Source organism: Perca fluviatilis, chromosome 1 (assembly GCF_010015445.1).
Source record: "Perca fluviatilis chromosome 1, GENO_Pfluv_1.0, whole genome shotgun sequence".
Taxonomy (NCBI): domain Eukaryota; kingdom Metazoa; phylum Chordata; class Actinopteri; order Perciformes; family Percidae; genus Perca; species Perca fluviatilis.
Window position 1 is genome coordinate 26055777 of NC_053112.1, and position 18035 is coordinate 26073811.

The following is an 18035-nucleotide window of genomic DNA, read 5'->3' on the forward strand; positions in this document are numbered from 1 at the left end:
GGAATCAACCGCACGCTCCACACAGACATTCACTTGTCCGGTCTTCCTGTGTTTCAGAAACCGAAGAGTACCACAGCAGCAGAAGCCACTCACGATATCAACCCAGACCTGCAGGTAGATGCTCACCTAAACAAGGTGTGTCCTGCTACTGAGAGCATCTACAATGACTCCTTCTACTCCCGCCTGAACCTAGTGGTCACTGCGCTGGACAACGTGGAGGCACGAAGATATGTAGACAGGTTGGTGCAAATATTGAAGGGACACAATCAATAATCTTAGCAGTGGCCCTAGTTTGATTTTCTCTGACTGAACCCATCCTTCACCGTAAACCCAGAAAGAGGCTGCTTGTGACATGAGTGGAGGAGTTGGCAAGGCATTTCATGAAACATTTACTAATTTGACCAACAACTGATGATGTGTTTCTGCATGTATTTTATTTTCAGCCGCTGTTTGTCCAATCAGAGACCTCTCCTGGACTCTGGCACCATGGGAACTAAAGGACACACAGAAATCATTGTGCCAAATTTGACAGAGTCCTACAATAGCCATGTGAGTATGTGTGAGAGTTTGTTTGTGTAACCATCTTTGTGTTGTTGTTTTTGGTACTTGAGTTTATTCCCTGCATTATTTCAGTCCTATACCAGAGCTGCTTCATAGACACAGACCTTAGTCTTACAGTGCTCCTAAATATATCTTTTCCTTTGCTTACCAGAGGGACCCCCCAGAAGAGGAGATCCCATTCTGCACTCTCAAGTCTTTCCCTTCTGTTATAGAGCACACCATTCAATGGGCCAGAGACAAGGTCAGCCTACTTAAAACAGAACAAGTGATCAATGTTGTCATTTTTGACACTGTGTGAGTGTACTGTCTTAATTTTAAACTTTCTCTTTGGGTTTGTCCAGTTTGAGAATTTGTTTGTCCACAAGCCCTCCATGTACAACTCGTTCTGGCAGACCCACTCCTCGGCTGATGTGGTGCTACAGGTAAGACTTTGTATGTCACAGTTGTTGTTGTGACTTATAAGTAGCATCTCTGTTGATCTTTGCCAGCAATGTAATACTTCATTTGAAAAAACACTGTTTTTAAAGATTTCTTTGTGTGTTTAGAGGATGCAGGCGGGGGAAAGTCTGGAGGGAGCATTCCAGGTCATTAAGCTGCTAAGCAAACGGCCTAGCCAGTGGGAACATTGCATCACTATTGCCCGTCTGAAATTCGAAAAGTATTTCAAGAGAAAGGTATTTTCTTCCTGAAAATGCATGTTCCTTTAAAAGATTGTATATGTGTGTTGGTGCAAGCTCCACAATATGATAGGCATGTGTTTACATGTTATTGATTCTGTTTTTATGTAGGCCCTACAACTGTTGCACTCTTTCCCCCTGGACACAAGGTTAAAAGACGGAAGTACGTTTTTCTCAAACACTTGTATACCTATAAAGTTACCAAATCAATAATTAAAAATATACATAACTACAGTATCAGTTGTACTTAAAATTATTCTTCCCTTCCTTAGGTTTGTTTTGGCAGTCCCCAAAAAGACCTCCAGCACCTTTTGATTTTGACTTGAACGACTCTATGTGAGTATGCTCTTATGTTACAGTTTAAGCCTTTCTTGTATTGTACGTGTAGTATCTAAGATTGCCAAACTCCCCTCTTTCCCCATCAGGCACTTCACTTTCATTGTCAGCACTGCCCGGCTCTTTGCAGGGATTTATAACATCTCTTACTCAGAAAAGGTAGGTCACGTACACTGACACATGCACTCACTCACTCACTCACTCACTCACTCACTCACTTCCTGACTGAACTTTTCCTTCTTTCTTAGGATCTCTCTGAAGAAGCAGTGACAAGGGTTCTCTCAGATGTCAAGATCCCCGAGTACAGGCCCTCAGAGAAAGTAAGCATCTATATTCTGGTCCTGGTCCTTGATTTCTGAGTGTAAAAAAAATCCTAATCTTGTTGATTGTTGTGAATCTATTCCTTCCAGTGTATAGAGACCAATGAGGCAGCAAAGAAGCCTGATTCAATGAAGATGCCTCTAAGCAGTGAAGAGGAGAGGGAGGCCATCACACAGCTGGAGCAGGCCATTGCTACGGACAGTGTTACAGCAGGTTCACAATTAAAAGAAAATCACAGCAAATACTCAGCAAGCAGATTTGTAAATGGACACTCCAGATGACTGCTAAATTTTTAAACTTAGAGTGGTATTCACTTATATCCATTACAATGGTGTGAATAGCTCGGGAACAGGCACTCTTTCCCCATCCTATTAAAGTGATGGTTCGGAGTAATTTCACCCTAGGGTCCTTTGCACCATGACCTCGAGCCAAACACCCCCCCCAGAAGCTTTTTTCACCTGGGTCTAACATTGGGAGAGTTAGCGTAGAGTAGCGTTAGCCGCTGAATAGCTTAGCGCAGAGGCTAATGGATCCGAAGTGTCTCTTAACATTACCCCACTAATAATGCCCGAAATGATACCAAAGGTCTACACTAGTATATATAGGTTATGCACTCATAAAACGATGGATTGTAAAGTTTGTAAGTACACCAGAAGGTTATGTAAATAACACTTGCCTGCTGGCTTCTGCTCTCTGCTGCTGTTGTTGTTGCTGCTGTAAGACGAGTGCTTAGGGACATCTACAAATTACAACACTGAAAAGAGATGCAACAAAAATATTTTTTAATTTAACTTATTTTTTAATGTAAGTGCTGTAGTATAACTAGCAGGAGACAAGTAATAATTGAGGTAAGTTTGGAGACATTACCTTATTTAATCATTAAATTAATAAATATTTTTGTCGCATCTCTTTTCGGTGTTGTAATTTGTAGATGTCCCTAAGCACTCTTACTGCCCGGTAGTAACAGCAGCAGCAGCAGCAGCAGAGAGCAGAAGCCAGCAGGCAAGTGTTATTTACATAAACTTCTGGTGTACCTACAAATTTTACAATCCATCGTTTTATGAGTGCATAACCTATTTGTAGACGTTTGGTATCATTTCGGGCATTATTAGTGGGGTAATGTTAAGAGAAACTTCGGATCCATTAGCCTCTGCGCTAAGCTATTCAGCTGATAACGCTACGCTACGCTAACGCTCCCAATGTTTGACCCAGGTGAAAAAAGCTTCTGGGGGGGTGTTTGGCTCGAGATCATGGTGCAAAGGACCCTAGGGTGAAATTACTCCGAACCATCACTTTAAGTAGGCAAGCCTACATTACAAACACTGTAAAACTACTTTCAGTAATTGGTCAGTCCCTCCAGAAAAACGTGATTATGCGATCGCATAATTCAATGCATAATCAGCCAAAGTCCGCATATTCATGCGGGGGCCGCATTTTTTCAAATATGCCGCATAAATTGCCGATTTCCGCGCAAAATATGCGGTGCTTGCATGATTTCATAATCCCCGCATTTTCGTTGCAAAAAAGTCACATATATCTTAGCAGAAAGTTGAAAAAAATGTTGCGTTTACTTCACACGAGCAGCCATTTTCTCCTGTTGCCATGGGAACGTTATGAAGTGACGTAATTACGCGACGTGAACATCGAAAAGCAGGTGTTGGAGGTTGAATTTGACATGTACTTTGAGTCTCTTAAGTTGGTATCCAATAAGAAAGCTATCTTAATATCTGATGTCTACTCAAATTTCTTTAAGTGCTCCTGCTGTCTATATTATTAACGATTTTTGAAAGTCTGTCTCTTTTGTATCTTTTATTTCCCTCTGTTTAGACCATTACTTTTATTTTTACTTTAATATTATATTATTTGTATATATTTTTGTATCTTATTTGTTTACTTATTGTAATGACTGAATATCTGTAAACTATTTTTGGAAATTAAGTTTAAAAAAAGCAGGGTGTTGGGAGAATCACTTTTTCTTCTCTTTTTCATCAAACTGCAGTTTTTGCAAGTTCCCGCAATTTTTGCAAGTTCCCGCATTTTTTTGCAAGTTCCTGCAATTTCATCGCATTTTTTAAGAAAACGTGCCGCATAATCAAGGATTTTTGCCCGCAACAATCACAAAAAAACTTCTGGAAGGACTGATTGGTGATAATGTCTGTGCTTTCACATGTAGAGAGGTTACAGGTGAGTCCACTACAGTTTGAAAAGGATGATGACAGCAACGGCCACGTGGACTTTGTCACATCAGCATCTGCTCTCAGAGCTCGGATGTACGCCATTGAGCCAGCTGACAGACTCAAGACCAAACGAATCGCTGGAAAGATCATCCCCGCTATTGCCACGGCAACAGCTGCTGTGGCTGGACTGGTGAGAAACGTTTGAAATTGTGTTGATGGTTTAACTTGGTGCCTTTTTGTTTTGAAACCCCTACAGATGTTGGGCAATGACAATTTCTTCAATTTAAGAACAGCAGATTTTGATATTCAGCATTACTGCTTGATAATATGATTATCAGTATTTTTGTCGATTTGTTCAAACTTGACAAGGCACCTGAACTCCAATGCCTACCCCTGAGGGGGGTGGGCCCATGAAGTCTTTTCGGGTTGTGCCAGACCAGGCCACCTGGCGCAAGCTGGCCCCCCCACCCAGATCTGGCTCGAGCAGGGGTCCCAGTTTCTCTTTGCTATTGTCCGAGGCGGCAGCCAAAGGCAGGGACCTAGGCATGTTGACCCCTGGCATCGCAGACTGGGGCGGTTTGCAGTCGAATGTGAAGCGGTCAGGAGGAGAGTCTTAGCCCATGGTTCTCTTACAGATTGCTCCCTCCTGGGTTGTGAGTGAGTTGCTGCCTTAAGTGAAGGAGTATCTCGGGGTCTTGTTTAAGAGTTAGGGTAAAATAGAGCGCAAGATTGACAGGTGGATTGGTGTAGCATCAGCAGGAATGCGGGCGATGAACCAGACCGTTGTGGTGAGGAAGGAGCTGAGCCGGAAGGCAAAGCTTTCGATTTACCAGTTTACCAGGTCTCTGTTCCAACCCTCTCCTATGGTCATGAGCTTTGGGCCGTGACTGAAGAAAAAAAAATGAGATCAGGGATACAAGGGGCTGAAATGAGTTTCCTCCTTAGAGTGGTTGGGCCCCACTTTGAGGCCCTGACACACCAACCCGATAATCGGCTGTTGGACAGTCTGGCGAGGTCAGTGACTCGAGTCTGTTCCGTGCCGTTGTCCGTTGGCGGGGCCGTCAGCCTTCATTTGGGCCGATTTGACATGTTCAATTGGAAGGCGGGCAGTCGGACTCGATAGCCAATCTCATTGGTGGAGCGCTAACCCGGAAATGACGAGCGGGATGAGATCGACTAACGCCTCTCTGACGAAAAGCTTTTAAACTGACCTTTGTCGATCTGAAATGAAGACAGCTTCAGCAACTGCATGGCCTATTTCACGCGTAAAATTTTTTCAGAAACAGGTTTCGGTGAACTATCTTCGTAAAATATGAGAACGTATTCCGAACGAAGCCGCCATTATCAAATCCGGGAGCAGCCAGAACCACGTGACGTGTTCGTCCAATCAGTTGCCCGGTTTTATTTTTTTCGGCTCAAGTTGGGCTTCGCTTAGGTGGCACTTTTTGGCCCTTGGGGAGCCGACTGATCAGTCCGACTGCCTTTTCTGCCAACGGTCGGCCGTCCGGTTGGTGTGTCAGGGGCTTTAGATATAGGGTAAGGAGCTCCGACATCACTACTCTTTCTCATCAAAAGGAGCCAGTTGAGGTGTTTCAGGCCTCTGATCAGAATGCCTCATGGACGACTTCTTTTGGAGGTTTTCCGGGCACGTTTTATCTATCTATCTGTCTATCTGTCTATCGGTCTATCTGGCATTGCTAGGGAGAGGGATGTCTGTGGACTACCTTGTGTAGCCTGCTGCCACCATAAGCTGGCCTTTTGATAAGCGGGTGGATGGACTTACAGTATTAGGATGTCAATGTAAATAGATGTTGGAAATGAATTCCATTGTTCAATATCCATGATATATTAATCCTTTTGCTTTATTATTTTTTTATGTATTCAGGTTGCCCTCGAGTTGATCAAGGTGGTTGGAGGCTACGAATTTGAATCCTTCAAAAACTGCTTCTTTAACTTGGCCATCCCTGTAGTGGTGCTCACTGAGCCTGCCCCAGTTAAACAGTCACTCATCAGGTAAGGGCATATACGCAATTCCTTAATTTCACTTTCACACTTTTACTTGATAGAACCCCTTTTATTTTTTATTTTCCTGGCATGATGGCATCGCTGTTTTGAACCCATGCACAGAAAATGTCTATTTATACTAAGGGCCACACTTTACTTTAATTGCACCATCACAGGAGCAAAGTGAAAATTTCAGCTACAAGATGGCACCAAATGGAGAATCTTGAGACATATTTCATTATCACAATGTAATGTAGTGACAGCTGTATTGATGTCTTTCCCAGGGACAACATTTACTTCTCCATCTGGGACTGTTGGACTATCTTTGGCCATGAGGACTTCACTCTCTCTGACTTCATGAATGCAGTGAGGGTGAGATACCATTTACTTGTATTCTACTTTGTTGATGTATTAGCAATTCAGATGCAGTCACCACATTATTGTATTTCCCCTGAGGCTTGTCATTGCTTCTTTGTCTGTTTTTTTATGATTTGTTGTTTTTATTTCAGGAAAAGTATGGAATTGAACCCACTATGGTCGTCCACGGTGTGAAGATGCTCTATGTGCCTGTGATGCCTGGACACTCAAAGAGACTCAAACTAACGTAAGTGTTTCCTGATTCTCCTATTCTTTGTGACTCCTGTGCCCTTCTGCTTATCCTCTCCCAAAGTAGGAGTCAAAATTACAAAACAGAACTTCTGAAGGTTACAGGAAATCGGTCTCATGCTCAAAGACACTATAGCAGGGTGGATGCTTTGTCATAGGCAGGGTTCGTACACCTTTTCCAAGGTCAAATTCAAGCACTTTTCAAGCACTTTCAAGGTCCATTTTAAAGCTTTTTCCAGCAACTTACACCACCGTAAAATATATACCAATACATAGTCAAAATTATTAGTAAGTGTTTTTGTCACATAAAGACATAATGCTATAAACAGACAAAATTGTTTCGTAATAGCAGAAGGATCAGATATTTAAGCAAAACACAAGTTTTATTTTTCAAAATGTAGACTTTGCTTGCTATCTAACCTGCCTGAGTCAATGTAAAAACATTTACCCCAAACAAAATCACTCGACAGGTTCACTTCACTAACCCCAAATTATTACCTTCTCTTCATGGTTCCTAACATAACATACAGTAAGACCGCTATGGAGAGGAGCACTGAGTGGGAGGATCTGAGCCAAATGAAATGCAGCTGGGATATTCTGGGTCAAAATCCAGGACACAGTTGGTGCACCCTCTTAGATTTTGCTCAAAGTTTATGCTACCTGTAATTTCAGTCTTTTCACACTTTTTTCCAAATCTAGAGCATGCTGTACAAACTTGTAATGGTTCAGTCATATTGACATGTTTGTCTTCCACCCTACAAAGTTTGGGCTGCCTATGAATAAATGTCCAAATATTGCTTCCCAGATAATGTGATTTTCAGGCTGTAAAACTGAAGTAATTTCAAGGGTTAAAATATGAAGACATAGGATTTGAACAGAAATATTTTACAGGCCTTGGTTTTTATTCATACACAAGACACACAATACCAACAAACCATCAGTCATGCCCTACAGCGCTGCTTTTCCCTCCCTGTCTCCAAACCTCCACTCTCTTCCATAATCAGAAGAGCTCTATTGCTTGGCAATGATCTCCAACCGTAGCAGGGAGGAGGTATGAAGAGCGAAGGAGAGATAACCTAAACAAAGGAAGGACATTCAGAGGAGGAAGTGATGTTTAGTTTCAGAGTTGAACAAGCTGCACTTTTCTCTTCATAAGTCTTGCCCTCTTCCTTCCTGTGTTTCCTTCTCCCATGTTCTTCTTCTCTTCCTCCACCACTCTTCTATTCTTGCCTCTCCTCTTCCATTTGTGTACTTTCTGTCTTGTATTTTCTCTCTCACTTGTTCTTGGTGCTTTTATTATTTAGCACCTGTCGACCATAGAACAGAAAACCGTGTCATGCGAACCACGCACGCGTGCATTTATAATCCTCATAATCAATTCAATCAGATTATAAATATTAGTCCTTATAACCATGTCATATACTGTTTTTAACTGTCAACAATGCTTTAGAACAACAGATTTATTACAGAAAAATGAGAAATACTTGGTGGACCCAGATTTTATAAAATATATACCATATCGGCAACAATTTCTACGACGCCCATGTCTATAATGCATTATAAAAACATACTTATAATGCATAATGCACTTGAAGCACTGTATAGTTATAAGCGCTTGTAAATATCCATAATGTTTTATAACAATCATGACACATTAAAAATAATTTTATAGTGACTTAAGGTCAAGTATCATAATACTTAATAATTGCTGGTCACTCAGACATTTTTTTCACGGATCATAGTGTGTTACAATTCTCATAGTAATACATTGTAGCCTATTATCTAAAATGTATTTAGTGTTTAGAGTGAGTAAAGTTTGGGGGGAAACATCACATTAATGAAATGTAAATATCTATCATTCAGTAGTGTCAAATTGGAGTACCTTACCAGTACTATCCTATAAACTATTAATTTTACTCTCCCCTTTCACCTTTTTATTATTATCCAAAATTTGAAGTGCAGTTTTATCTCACGTTTGGTCAACTTTGCACATTTAATAGGACTAACGTCCCCAGTAAAAGAAAATACCTTAAGTGCCTTACCCTCAATCATTAAAATATACATTTATAATTAGAAAGTTTCTTAGTAACTCAAGAGTATTGTACTTTATGATTGTTCTGATGCATTCCTTTGTTTATTCTATGTGGATGTAGTAAAAACTTTGTCACCTTAATAATTTCTCTGCACTTCAAAGTGCTCATTTCTTACGTCTGTTATTATTGCTGGCTGTTTGTATATCCTTACACAAAAATAAATGTTATGATTTTTTGTGATACATAAGCTTATGTCGGATTTACCAAACCTGCAGTTCATCGGGTAATCGGCGCCTTTTTCTGTCCACTATAGCGTAAATTGTGCGCATTTAAAAGCGCAATTGAATGGGCCTCCTTCTCTCTTTCTATCATGGATCAGCCACCAAGTCAGTCAAAACAAAGATTTACCAATAACAAAGTTTATCTGCTTGTTTATGAGGTAACAGCTTGATGCGTGTTATTTCGGCATTAGTGGTCGAGAAATGTATGTATTGATTAGTGCTGTAACAAAGCATTAAATACTGGTGCTATGATACGCAGACTGCGATATCCCCACTGCTGATGCCAAGACAACATCATGTTAAATGTTTAAACAATACTTTATTAAACCAAATTGAACCAAATTAACTATATACAGAATGGGATGTGGAAATCAGTAGCGACAGTGGTGTAGGGTGTACATGAGTGAAATAGGTGCGTGTGTCTTGTAAAGTGTAAACTGAGCAAAAAGCAAACCTAGGACAACCTAACCAAACATAACCAAGCCTTGGTGTGCCTGTGAGTACAGCCAGAGCAGAGAGAAGAGACAGAGGATACTGCAGCTTAATGCTACGTTTACACGTGGCTGGCTATTTTCATAAACGGACATTTCAACCTCTCCATTTTCAAAAATAACATCGTGCACAGCTGTCAGTTTTCAGAAAAGTGTTCGTGCACGTACTCGTGTACGTATGCCGTCAATGCCGGCAAGAGCATGTCAAACCTGTAAGTGGCAGTGTAACGAGAAGCTCAAGCCCACGTTAGCCAATCAGAATCCTGGAAATAGCAACAACCGCAACGAATCACTTCCCATCTCTTCTCTTCCTCACTTCCTCGGCTGCCTAAACCTCAGTTTTTCTCAGTTTACATGCAAACGTGCAAACAAAGTTTTCCCAAATCTCCACTCTGGAGTTTTTAGAAAGAATCGTTTTCAGAGGCAAATTCTCCATTTGTGTGTAAACGAAGGTCACAAACGAAGGGAAATGTCTCCGTTTGTCAAAATAACCATGTACGTGTAAACGGGGTATAAGTGGCCTCAGCACACCAGACCCAGCTGAGCTGAGTTACTCTAATTAGTAACCTGCAAACAGGAGGCACAAGTTAAGACACACCTCCTCGATGTAGACAGCAAAAACAATTAAATGACACCGAAGAGCATCACATCTCCTCCATTTATCAACTGGGGCACATGACAGGGCGACTACCCAGCACAAGGGAACCTCCCCCAAACCTGCACTGTCTTGCCACCCTTGTCACACCTCAGCAACTGGATCCTGAAGCAAATTCAGAGGAAGAGAGAGAGCAAAACAAAATGGGGCACTGATGGAAACCCCAAGGTTAGCATAGACAATTAGCCCACTTGCCTCGGAACAAGATGTCTGCCACAGCGTACGCAGAGGCACCCAACCCGGCCCCGACCAAAGGAGCAGGTCTCAGACACAGCAGGGTAGAAGTACGGCCTCCCGGTGAGCTGAAAAACGTTACGCGCCCTGATGTAAGTAGCAACATTCCGTTTCAACCGAGGCCAAAAACGATACAGTAAAATACAGTGGCACATTTTACGCACCACAAGATTTCCCACTTTCAAAACCACATCACGCAGTTTAGTGGGCACCACCACCTGAACAATTGGGTCCCCAACAAACCTGTCACCACAGGGCAACCATTTCCTTACCAGCAGGTCTTCATGAAGGAAATAACCCTGAACCGTACCTTTTTAACTTACCCACTGGACTCATCCGAGCCCACACTAGAGGCCATACAAACAGGCTTTTCTGAGACTGTGGAACAAAGCATAGCTGGAGCATGAAAAGGCAAATTGGGTTTACCTTTTAATAGCAGGCACTGGTCTTTCCAATGACCCTCATCACGGCAGTAGTTGCATATCGTACTGCCCTCTTGTCGCGCTGTCCAAGCAGGCTTACGTGAGAGGCCTGGCTTTGCAAACTCCACGCCACTGTGCGCATTCATACTGCCACCAACATTACCTTTCCAATCTCCAACAGAGCATAGGCTACTTCACCAAAACTGTTCTTATGTGTCAACACAAAGTCATCAGCTAACTCTGCTGCCTTCAGTGCGGTGGTGGGCTTCTGCTCATTTACATATATAGAAACCGATTGAGGGATGGCATCTTTAAACTGCTCCAATATGATAAGCTCACAAAGACCCACAAAAGAACTCACCTTGGTAGCAGAACACCAATGTTGAAAATGGCAAGTCAAATCACAGACAAACTCTACATTGGTCTGCTTATCCCCCTTTACCCAGTTTCTGAACTTCTGACGATAAGCTTCAGGAACCAACTTGTATGACTTCAAGACAGCTGCTTTCACAGTCGTATAATCCAAGCCATCCTCACCACATATAGCCGAATAGACTTCCTGGGCCCAACCAGTGAGGACACACTGAAGCATCAGCACTCTGTCTGAATCTGGCCTTTTTATTTTTATTTTTTTGCATCGGCAACGTGTTCGAAGAGAGTGAAAAAAGAACCAGGGTCCCGTTCATTAAACTGTGGCACTAAACGCCAGTTGGCAACAATATCCAAACCAACCGGTGCAGAGCCCATGGAGGCATCATTATGACCCCCAGGAACAAGCTTGCCGTCTCTTATTAACTCCAACCTAGACTGCTCCAAGTGCTGCTTCCTCCTCTCAGTTTCCGGATGCATTTTCTCCTATTCAAGCTTTTCTGCCTGCCGAAGTTTCTCCAACTCCAACTTTTCCTCTCTCTCAAAATGCCTGCTATGCGTCTCCTGCTCAAACTGCAAAGCTAACAGCTCCTTCTGCTGCTCAAAAGTTAAACTTGCTGCCTGCACCATGTTGCAACAGATACGGACATGGGCACAGACTCAGTCTCAGTTTTATTTAACACACCACATTCAAATAAAGACATCAAAACTCTCCTTTTAATCTTATCCTTACGACATTTCCCTGCAACAGCAATATCATAATGATCATCTATCTCCAACATCTGATCCTTTTTACAACCATTTACAAAATCTACTGTGGGCTCCTCAAAAAAAAAAAAAAAAAAAAAAAAAAAATCAGACATGGAAGCCATCATCACAAAGGACAATACAGAAAACTATACATCAACCATCACAGTTGCACTTTAGCAATTGTCAGCCCAACGACCTCCCCTAACTGCCTAGCCAAAAGCTAGCTAAAGCCCTAGGCTTCGTGTGGTACTTGCGGTGGGTGGTTATACACGGCATTGACTACAATAATAACCATTATATGTATTCAATGACATTAGCCCGGCAGCCCGAAAGAACAACCAAAAATTGCCGACCCTCCAGCTGCAGCGGATGTGCCCCCGAGACAATCGCTCTAGCCACTTTCCTACCACACTGATAGAAAAAAATAAAAAACAATTGACACCATCCCTGGATAAAAGCACCCTACAACCTGACGGAGAAACTTCTGTCCACAGGGCAACAGACAGTAACAGTCATTCTCTGAATTAACCACAGACAAATCCCCTCACAAAGGCTTCCAACAAAACACACAGTGCATCTCCCAACAAAGAAAAACAAACCCTGCGAAGCACAGCTAAAATCAACCTTTACCTGGACCAACCAATTAACACTAAACGCACCACCACTAATATAACTTAATTTAACGAGCACCCACTTTTCATGACCTGGCTCAGGTGGTCATAACAAAGAGGGAGACAATACCATGTTAAATGTTTAAACAATACTTTACCAAATTGAAACAAATTAGACCAAATTAACTATATACAGAATGGGATGTGGAAATCCGTAGCGACAGTGGTGTAGGGTGTGCATGAGTGAAATAGGTGCGTGTGTGTGTTGTAAAGTGTAAACTCAGCAAAAAGCAAACCTAGGACAACCTAACCAAACATAACCAAACGTTGGTGTGCCTGTGAGTACAGCCAGAGCAGAGAGAAGAGACAGAGGATACTGCAGCTTAAGTGGCCTCAGCACACCAGACCCAGCTGAGCTAATTAGTAACCTGCAGAAGTTAACACTTAAATGACACCGAAGGGCATCACAGGTGCACTTTACGCTTCCCCTCCCATCTCTTTATGGGAAACTCTCACTTTCCCCTTGTGATAGTACATCTGGCCCTCAGTCTGCATCTTCAGGCAGGCAACAGCAGCATAGTGTTTTCCTGAACCAACTGAAGAAGCGCTGGACTCCACTCTTCTTTTCAACCTTAACCTGGCTGAATGTCAGGTCATCCTGCCCTGCATGATGGGTGATTGGAAGAGCCTCTAGAGCCGCAGTCACAGCTGAGTCTGGTTCTCTGCTGAGCTCCTTGATCACATCCTCACCATTCAGGACTAAAGTAATGACTGGGGTTTCAGCAGGGGGAGTCATGGGAAGTGGTGGAGAGGTCCTCTTAGCAAAGTCGGCCTTTGGTGCAGGCTGCTCAGCTGGTTCAATCTGGCTGATTGTCAAACCATCCTGGACAACAGTGATTGTAGGAGGTTCATCAGCAGGGGTCACGGTAGGTGTTGGACAGGGTGGGAAATTAACTTTTTGGTGTGGCTGGTGGATGCCCAATTTTACCAGCCAATTTTTCCGGAATTCAAATTTATAAAAGAGAGTGCACTATTATACTTTTAATTGCTTTATTAAATTACTTATTATTAATACATATTTTATTAATATAAATGTATTTATGTGTCAGTAGCTTGTTGATCTTTACATTGTTAGTTAATTTCCTATCCTGGGCTGAGACACACATTCATACGGTTTGATAAAGGACTTATTGGACTTAAACTTATCATTGATCTTACAATAACGAGTGTAGCTGTCCTCAATTTAGTTCATCCTGTACGTCTCATCTCCATTTTTTCCTGCATCCACCGTGTGTGTGTGTGTGTGTGTGTGTGTGTGGTCAGTCGCGGGGTAGAACTGAGCAGCAGAGAGCCGACAGGATTAAAACGGCAGCAGCTCCTTAGTCTACATTGACGTTAAAATGTATACAGGTTGGCAGGACGGTCTGAAATGTCTTTCGCTGTACGTTTGTCAATGCGCCACTTGTTTGAGAAGTACTTCTTTTTCTTTACTTCGCCCTCAACAGTTTTTTCATCCATAGCTACTGCTGACTCTGCGGCGGGCCTCTTAACACCGGGGATATGTCCCCACATTTTTTAACAGATAATTTTCCTTTCGTCTGTACCTCAGCTCAGCTAGCTACATGCGTCACGGACTAGCGCTGAAAACTAGCTACTCGACTATGCGTGGTCAAAGCCCCGGCTGTGAACGGTTTAATTTCCTGTAAGTTCTTCACAATAAAGGTCCTCCGTTATGTTGGTATTTGAATGTTTTTATTATGAAGCAGCAAAATCTGGAAATTTTGGGGATTCATTAGCAGTAACATAACGCGACTCCTAAGCATTGTGCATTGTTACTTAACAGCATTCTTTGACAAAAACTGTCCAATCCGTTACAAGGAATGTTTTACAATCCACCCGCCACTGTGGCTGGTAAACAAGGCAAAGTCACCCGCCACTTTGAAAAAATACCCGCCATTGGCTGGTGGCGGGTGCTAATATCCCACCCTGGTGTTGGAGCTGAAGCAAGAACAGAGTCTGGTTCTCTGGTGATCTGCTCGCTCAAGTCCTCACTATTCAGGTCTGATTTAGCAAAGTTGGCCTTTGGTGCAGGCTGCTCAGCTGGTTTAATCTGGCTGATTGTCAAACCATCCTGGACAACAGTGATGGTAGGAGGTTCATCAGCAGGGGTCACGGTAGGTGTTGTAGCTGAAGCCAGAACAGAGTCTGGTTCTCTGGTCATCTCCTCACTCAAGTCCTCACTATTCAGGGCTGATGTAGTCACTGTGGGTTCAGCAGGAGGAGTCGGAGGGGGTGGATGAGCTGTAGCCACAGGAGCTTTTAGGCTGGCCGCAGAAGAAGAATCCTCTATTTCATCCAAGTCAATGTTTGCAGAAGATTTAGAACGAGTCAGAGAAGCATGTGGAGGAGACAAGACAGAAGAGTCAGGTTTTCTGGTGGTCTTTTCATTCATATTGTGAATATCCAGGACTGATGTCATGACTGGATGTTCAGTGGCAGGAGTCAGAGGAAGTAGTGGTGATGACACCTCGGCAACGTCTGTCTCTGGGGTAAACCGCTCCGCTTGTTCAAACTGGCTGATTGTCAAACCATCCTGAATGAAAGTGATAGCAAGAGGTTCATCAGTAGGGGGAACAAAAGATGGCAGAGCTGGAACCACAGCAGAGTCAGCTTCTAGGCGGAGCATAGGGGCAGAGAATACGGTTTTATCCAAGAAAATATTGGCAGCAGGTTCAGCACTGGGAGTCAGAGGAGTGGGCGGAGAAGACAAAACAGAAGATTCTTGATCTTGGATTGGTTCACCATCTTCCTCCAGACCAGGCTCCTGATTCAAATCTCCAGTCAGGGTGTGCTGGGTGCAATTATTTTTGGTGCTTGAATTTGCAGGCACATGAGTATCAGTCTGAGGCTGAAACAGCACAAGGACCTCTTTCACTGCAGCATCAACAATAGTGTTCAGCACCTCTGCTGCAAAGCAGTTAAGCCCTCTCCTCAGGACGTCTTGAGGGTACATCTGTCTAACCGTTTCCTGGATAGACAGGACCATGCGGTCTCTGATGGACCGGGATAAATTGACCCGATGGTGCACAGTGGACAAAGCAGTGGAGACCCGGTCCAAAACAAACTTTGTGATACCAACAGCCATTTCACTGAGCTGCTGGGAGGGCATGTTGAGCTTGGTGCTTGGAGGAGGTAACCAGAAGCCCTGCAAGACTTTTGGAAGCACCTCCATCACCACATCTCTTGGGCCAAGCAGTTTGGAGCTGGGGGCCGACTGCAGCTGCTGTGTCAGGCTCCTGCCGTACTCCTGAGCCAAATTAACAAGCTTTGGATGTTGAAAACAAGGAGGGATCTCTTCTGGCGACTTAAGTAGCCTTCTGGCTTCAAACTCAATGTCTCTCATTTTCATGCTGTTGATTACCTCCCAAACCAGCATGAGAAGAGGCTTGGCATCTTCCTCATCAAAGTCCTCCAATTCAAACTCCCAGAGCTGAACTCTCACTGTATCTTTGCTTTGCTCTACCACCAGGTCTGTCATATCTTCAACAGTCACCTTAGATGGGATACTACTTTCCCGCTGAAGCCTCAAAAGTTCAATCACCAATGCAATATTGGTCTTGTAAGACTTCATATGCCAGCAGAGCTGCAAAGCGCACTCATATATGGTTGTGTCGAACAACACCCTGATGGGTCTGTAGATGCCTCTGCTTCCTTCAACAAACTCCATTGGTATGTTGTTGTCGTCAGGTTGTAGGTTGTTGTCAAAGTGACAATGACAAATTTCCAACGATTTCTAACAATAGACTGGAGAGTAGAGAGTACTCAAACACCGTTAATTCAACAAGCACAAATGAACAGTATGTGTTCAGGCTGAAGAGTGTATTAAGAATGATTCTGATTGAATCACTGGAATTGACTTGTTTTTAAATGTCAACACTACAAAATCATAATGTATAAACTTGATAGTGTCTTAAAGGGATACTTCACCGATTTAGCATTCAGCTTTGTATCAGTAGAAACCCGATAGTATTTCTGAATGACCGTGCCTCCCTCCCTCATGTCCCCCTGAGACGAGAGATTTCTGCATTTGGGGCCTGGAAAAAATCTTCCGATGACGTAAAATGACGATTTTTGCGTCATTGGAAGATTTTTGGGCCAGAGGCAAAGGACTACAGCCAGTAGTAGGATCTACTTCCGTATGTTTTCAACACCCCAAGCGGGGGTTGGACTGCCGAGTCTGGCGAGGTATTCCGAATGAAAACGACTGTCAGCCATCTTGAATCTTCGCTAAACAGGCTTTCGGTTTTCAGCAGAAAACATTTACAATAATTATCTGCATTCAAACTACCGGACGTGTGTACCACCGGGATACATCGGTACAGATCGGAGAATATGGAGGAAACGTTATTACAGACTCAATACTCTGCACACTACGTGAGCTTCGCCTGCACGGAGACCAGCGGTGTCGCTCAATGCCGCTAGCCGGCTAGGGGACATCCTCATCGGCTAGGTGGAAAGCTAACGCTAGCTGTCCACCTGTCCCAGCCATCCTGCTTGCAAGTGTCTGCTCATTAAACAACAAGCTGGACTACATCCTCCTTCAACGAAACTCCTGCTGTGTTTTTGTTGTTGTGTGTTAAACGGACTGGTGTAGAAATAAAATCCAACTAGCTACTGCTAACTGCTGGTGGAGCTTGTGACTGTTAAATGCCGACCATTCGACATTCCACGCTAATTCACGGCTGTGTTTATACTCTGTGTTTAGCTACACCAATGCTAGTATGCGTTAGCTGAACTTTACGGATCCTGCTTACAAGTGTCCGCTCATTTAGACCACAAACTGGACTACATCCAACTTCAACGACACTCCCAACGTGAGTTCAGAGACTGCCGTGTTTTTGTTGTTGTGGAAACCTGCCTGAATAGTGTACCGGACTGTCCAGCTACCAGGCCTGCTAGCCCTCCGAGCTAGAGATGCTCTGTCGCCGGGTAAAAGAGGTGGGCTGTGTTAACACCGAGTGGCGCAGAAATGTGGTGATTTGTATCCATTTAACTGCTGGTGGAGTTTGTGACTGTTAAATGCCGACCATTCTACATTACACACTAATTCACGGCTGTGTTTATGCTCGGTGTTTACAGCCCACCAAGCGCTAATGCTAGTATGCGTTAGCTGAACTTTACGGAGCCTATAAAGTGTGTGTACTAAATGTAGCCTGTTTCGTATGTCGTTTTTATATAATGTCGTTTTTATATATGTTAAATGTGTAACACCACATGAGTCACGATGAAACGTTGTTTCGTGTATATGGTTGAAATGACAATAAAACATGCTTGAGTTGAGTTGAATGCCTCCGTCGGTCTGTCAAGCGGTAGGCGTGGCTTGGGAGTGGACTCAAAGCAACGAAGCAGGTGCATTCTGGGATTTGGTGTTTTTCATCCATATAAGACCAAAACACATTTTCTGGCTTTTCTCGGCCTAGAAGGCACCAATTTCAATTTTTTTTCAC

At 43.2% G+C, this 18035-nt stretch overlaps 1 protein-coding gene across 1 annotated transcript in view; it reads left to right on the forward strand.

Annotated features, from left to right (window-relative positions):
- uba6 (ubiquitin like modifier activating enzyme 6) overlaps positions 1-18035 on the forward strand; it is a 27120-nt gene that overhangs the window by 5647 nt on the left and 3438 nt on the right. The window contains exons 16-29 of the mRNA XM_039798576.1: positions 58-239; positions 444-549; positions 713-802; positions 903-983; positions 1107-1235; positions 1350-1401; positions 1511-1574; positions 1664-1733; positions 1823-1894; positions 1985-2108; positions 4069-4262; positions 5958-6085; positions 6361-6448; positions 6586-6680. Of these exons, the coding sequence (XP_039654510.1) occupies positions 58-239; positions 444-549; positions 713-802; positions 903-983; positions 1107-1235; positions 1350-1401; positions 1511-1574; positions 1664-1733; positions 1823-1894; positions 1985-2108; positions 4069-4262; positions 5958-6085; positions 6361-6448; positions 6586-6680 (1475 nt within the window). The remainder of the gene's footprint in view (positions 1-57; positions 240-443; positions 550-712; positions 803-902; positions 984-1106; positions 1236-1349; positions 1402-1510; positions 1575-1663; positions 1734-1822; positions 1895-1984; positions 2109-4068; positions 4263-5957; positions 6086-6360; positions 6449-6585; positions 6681-18035) is intronic.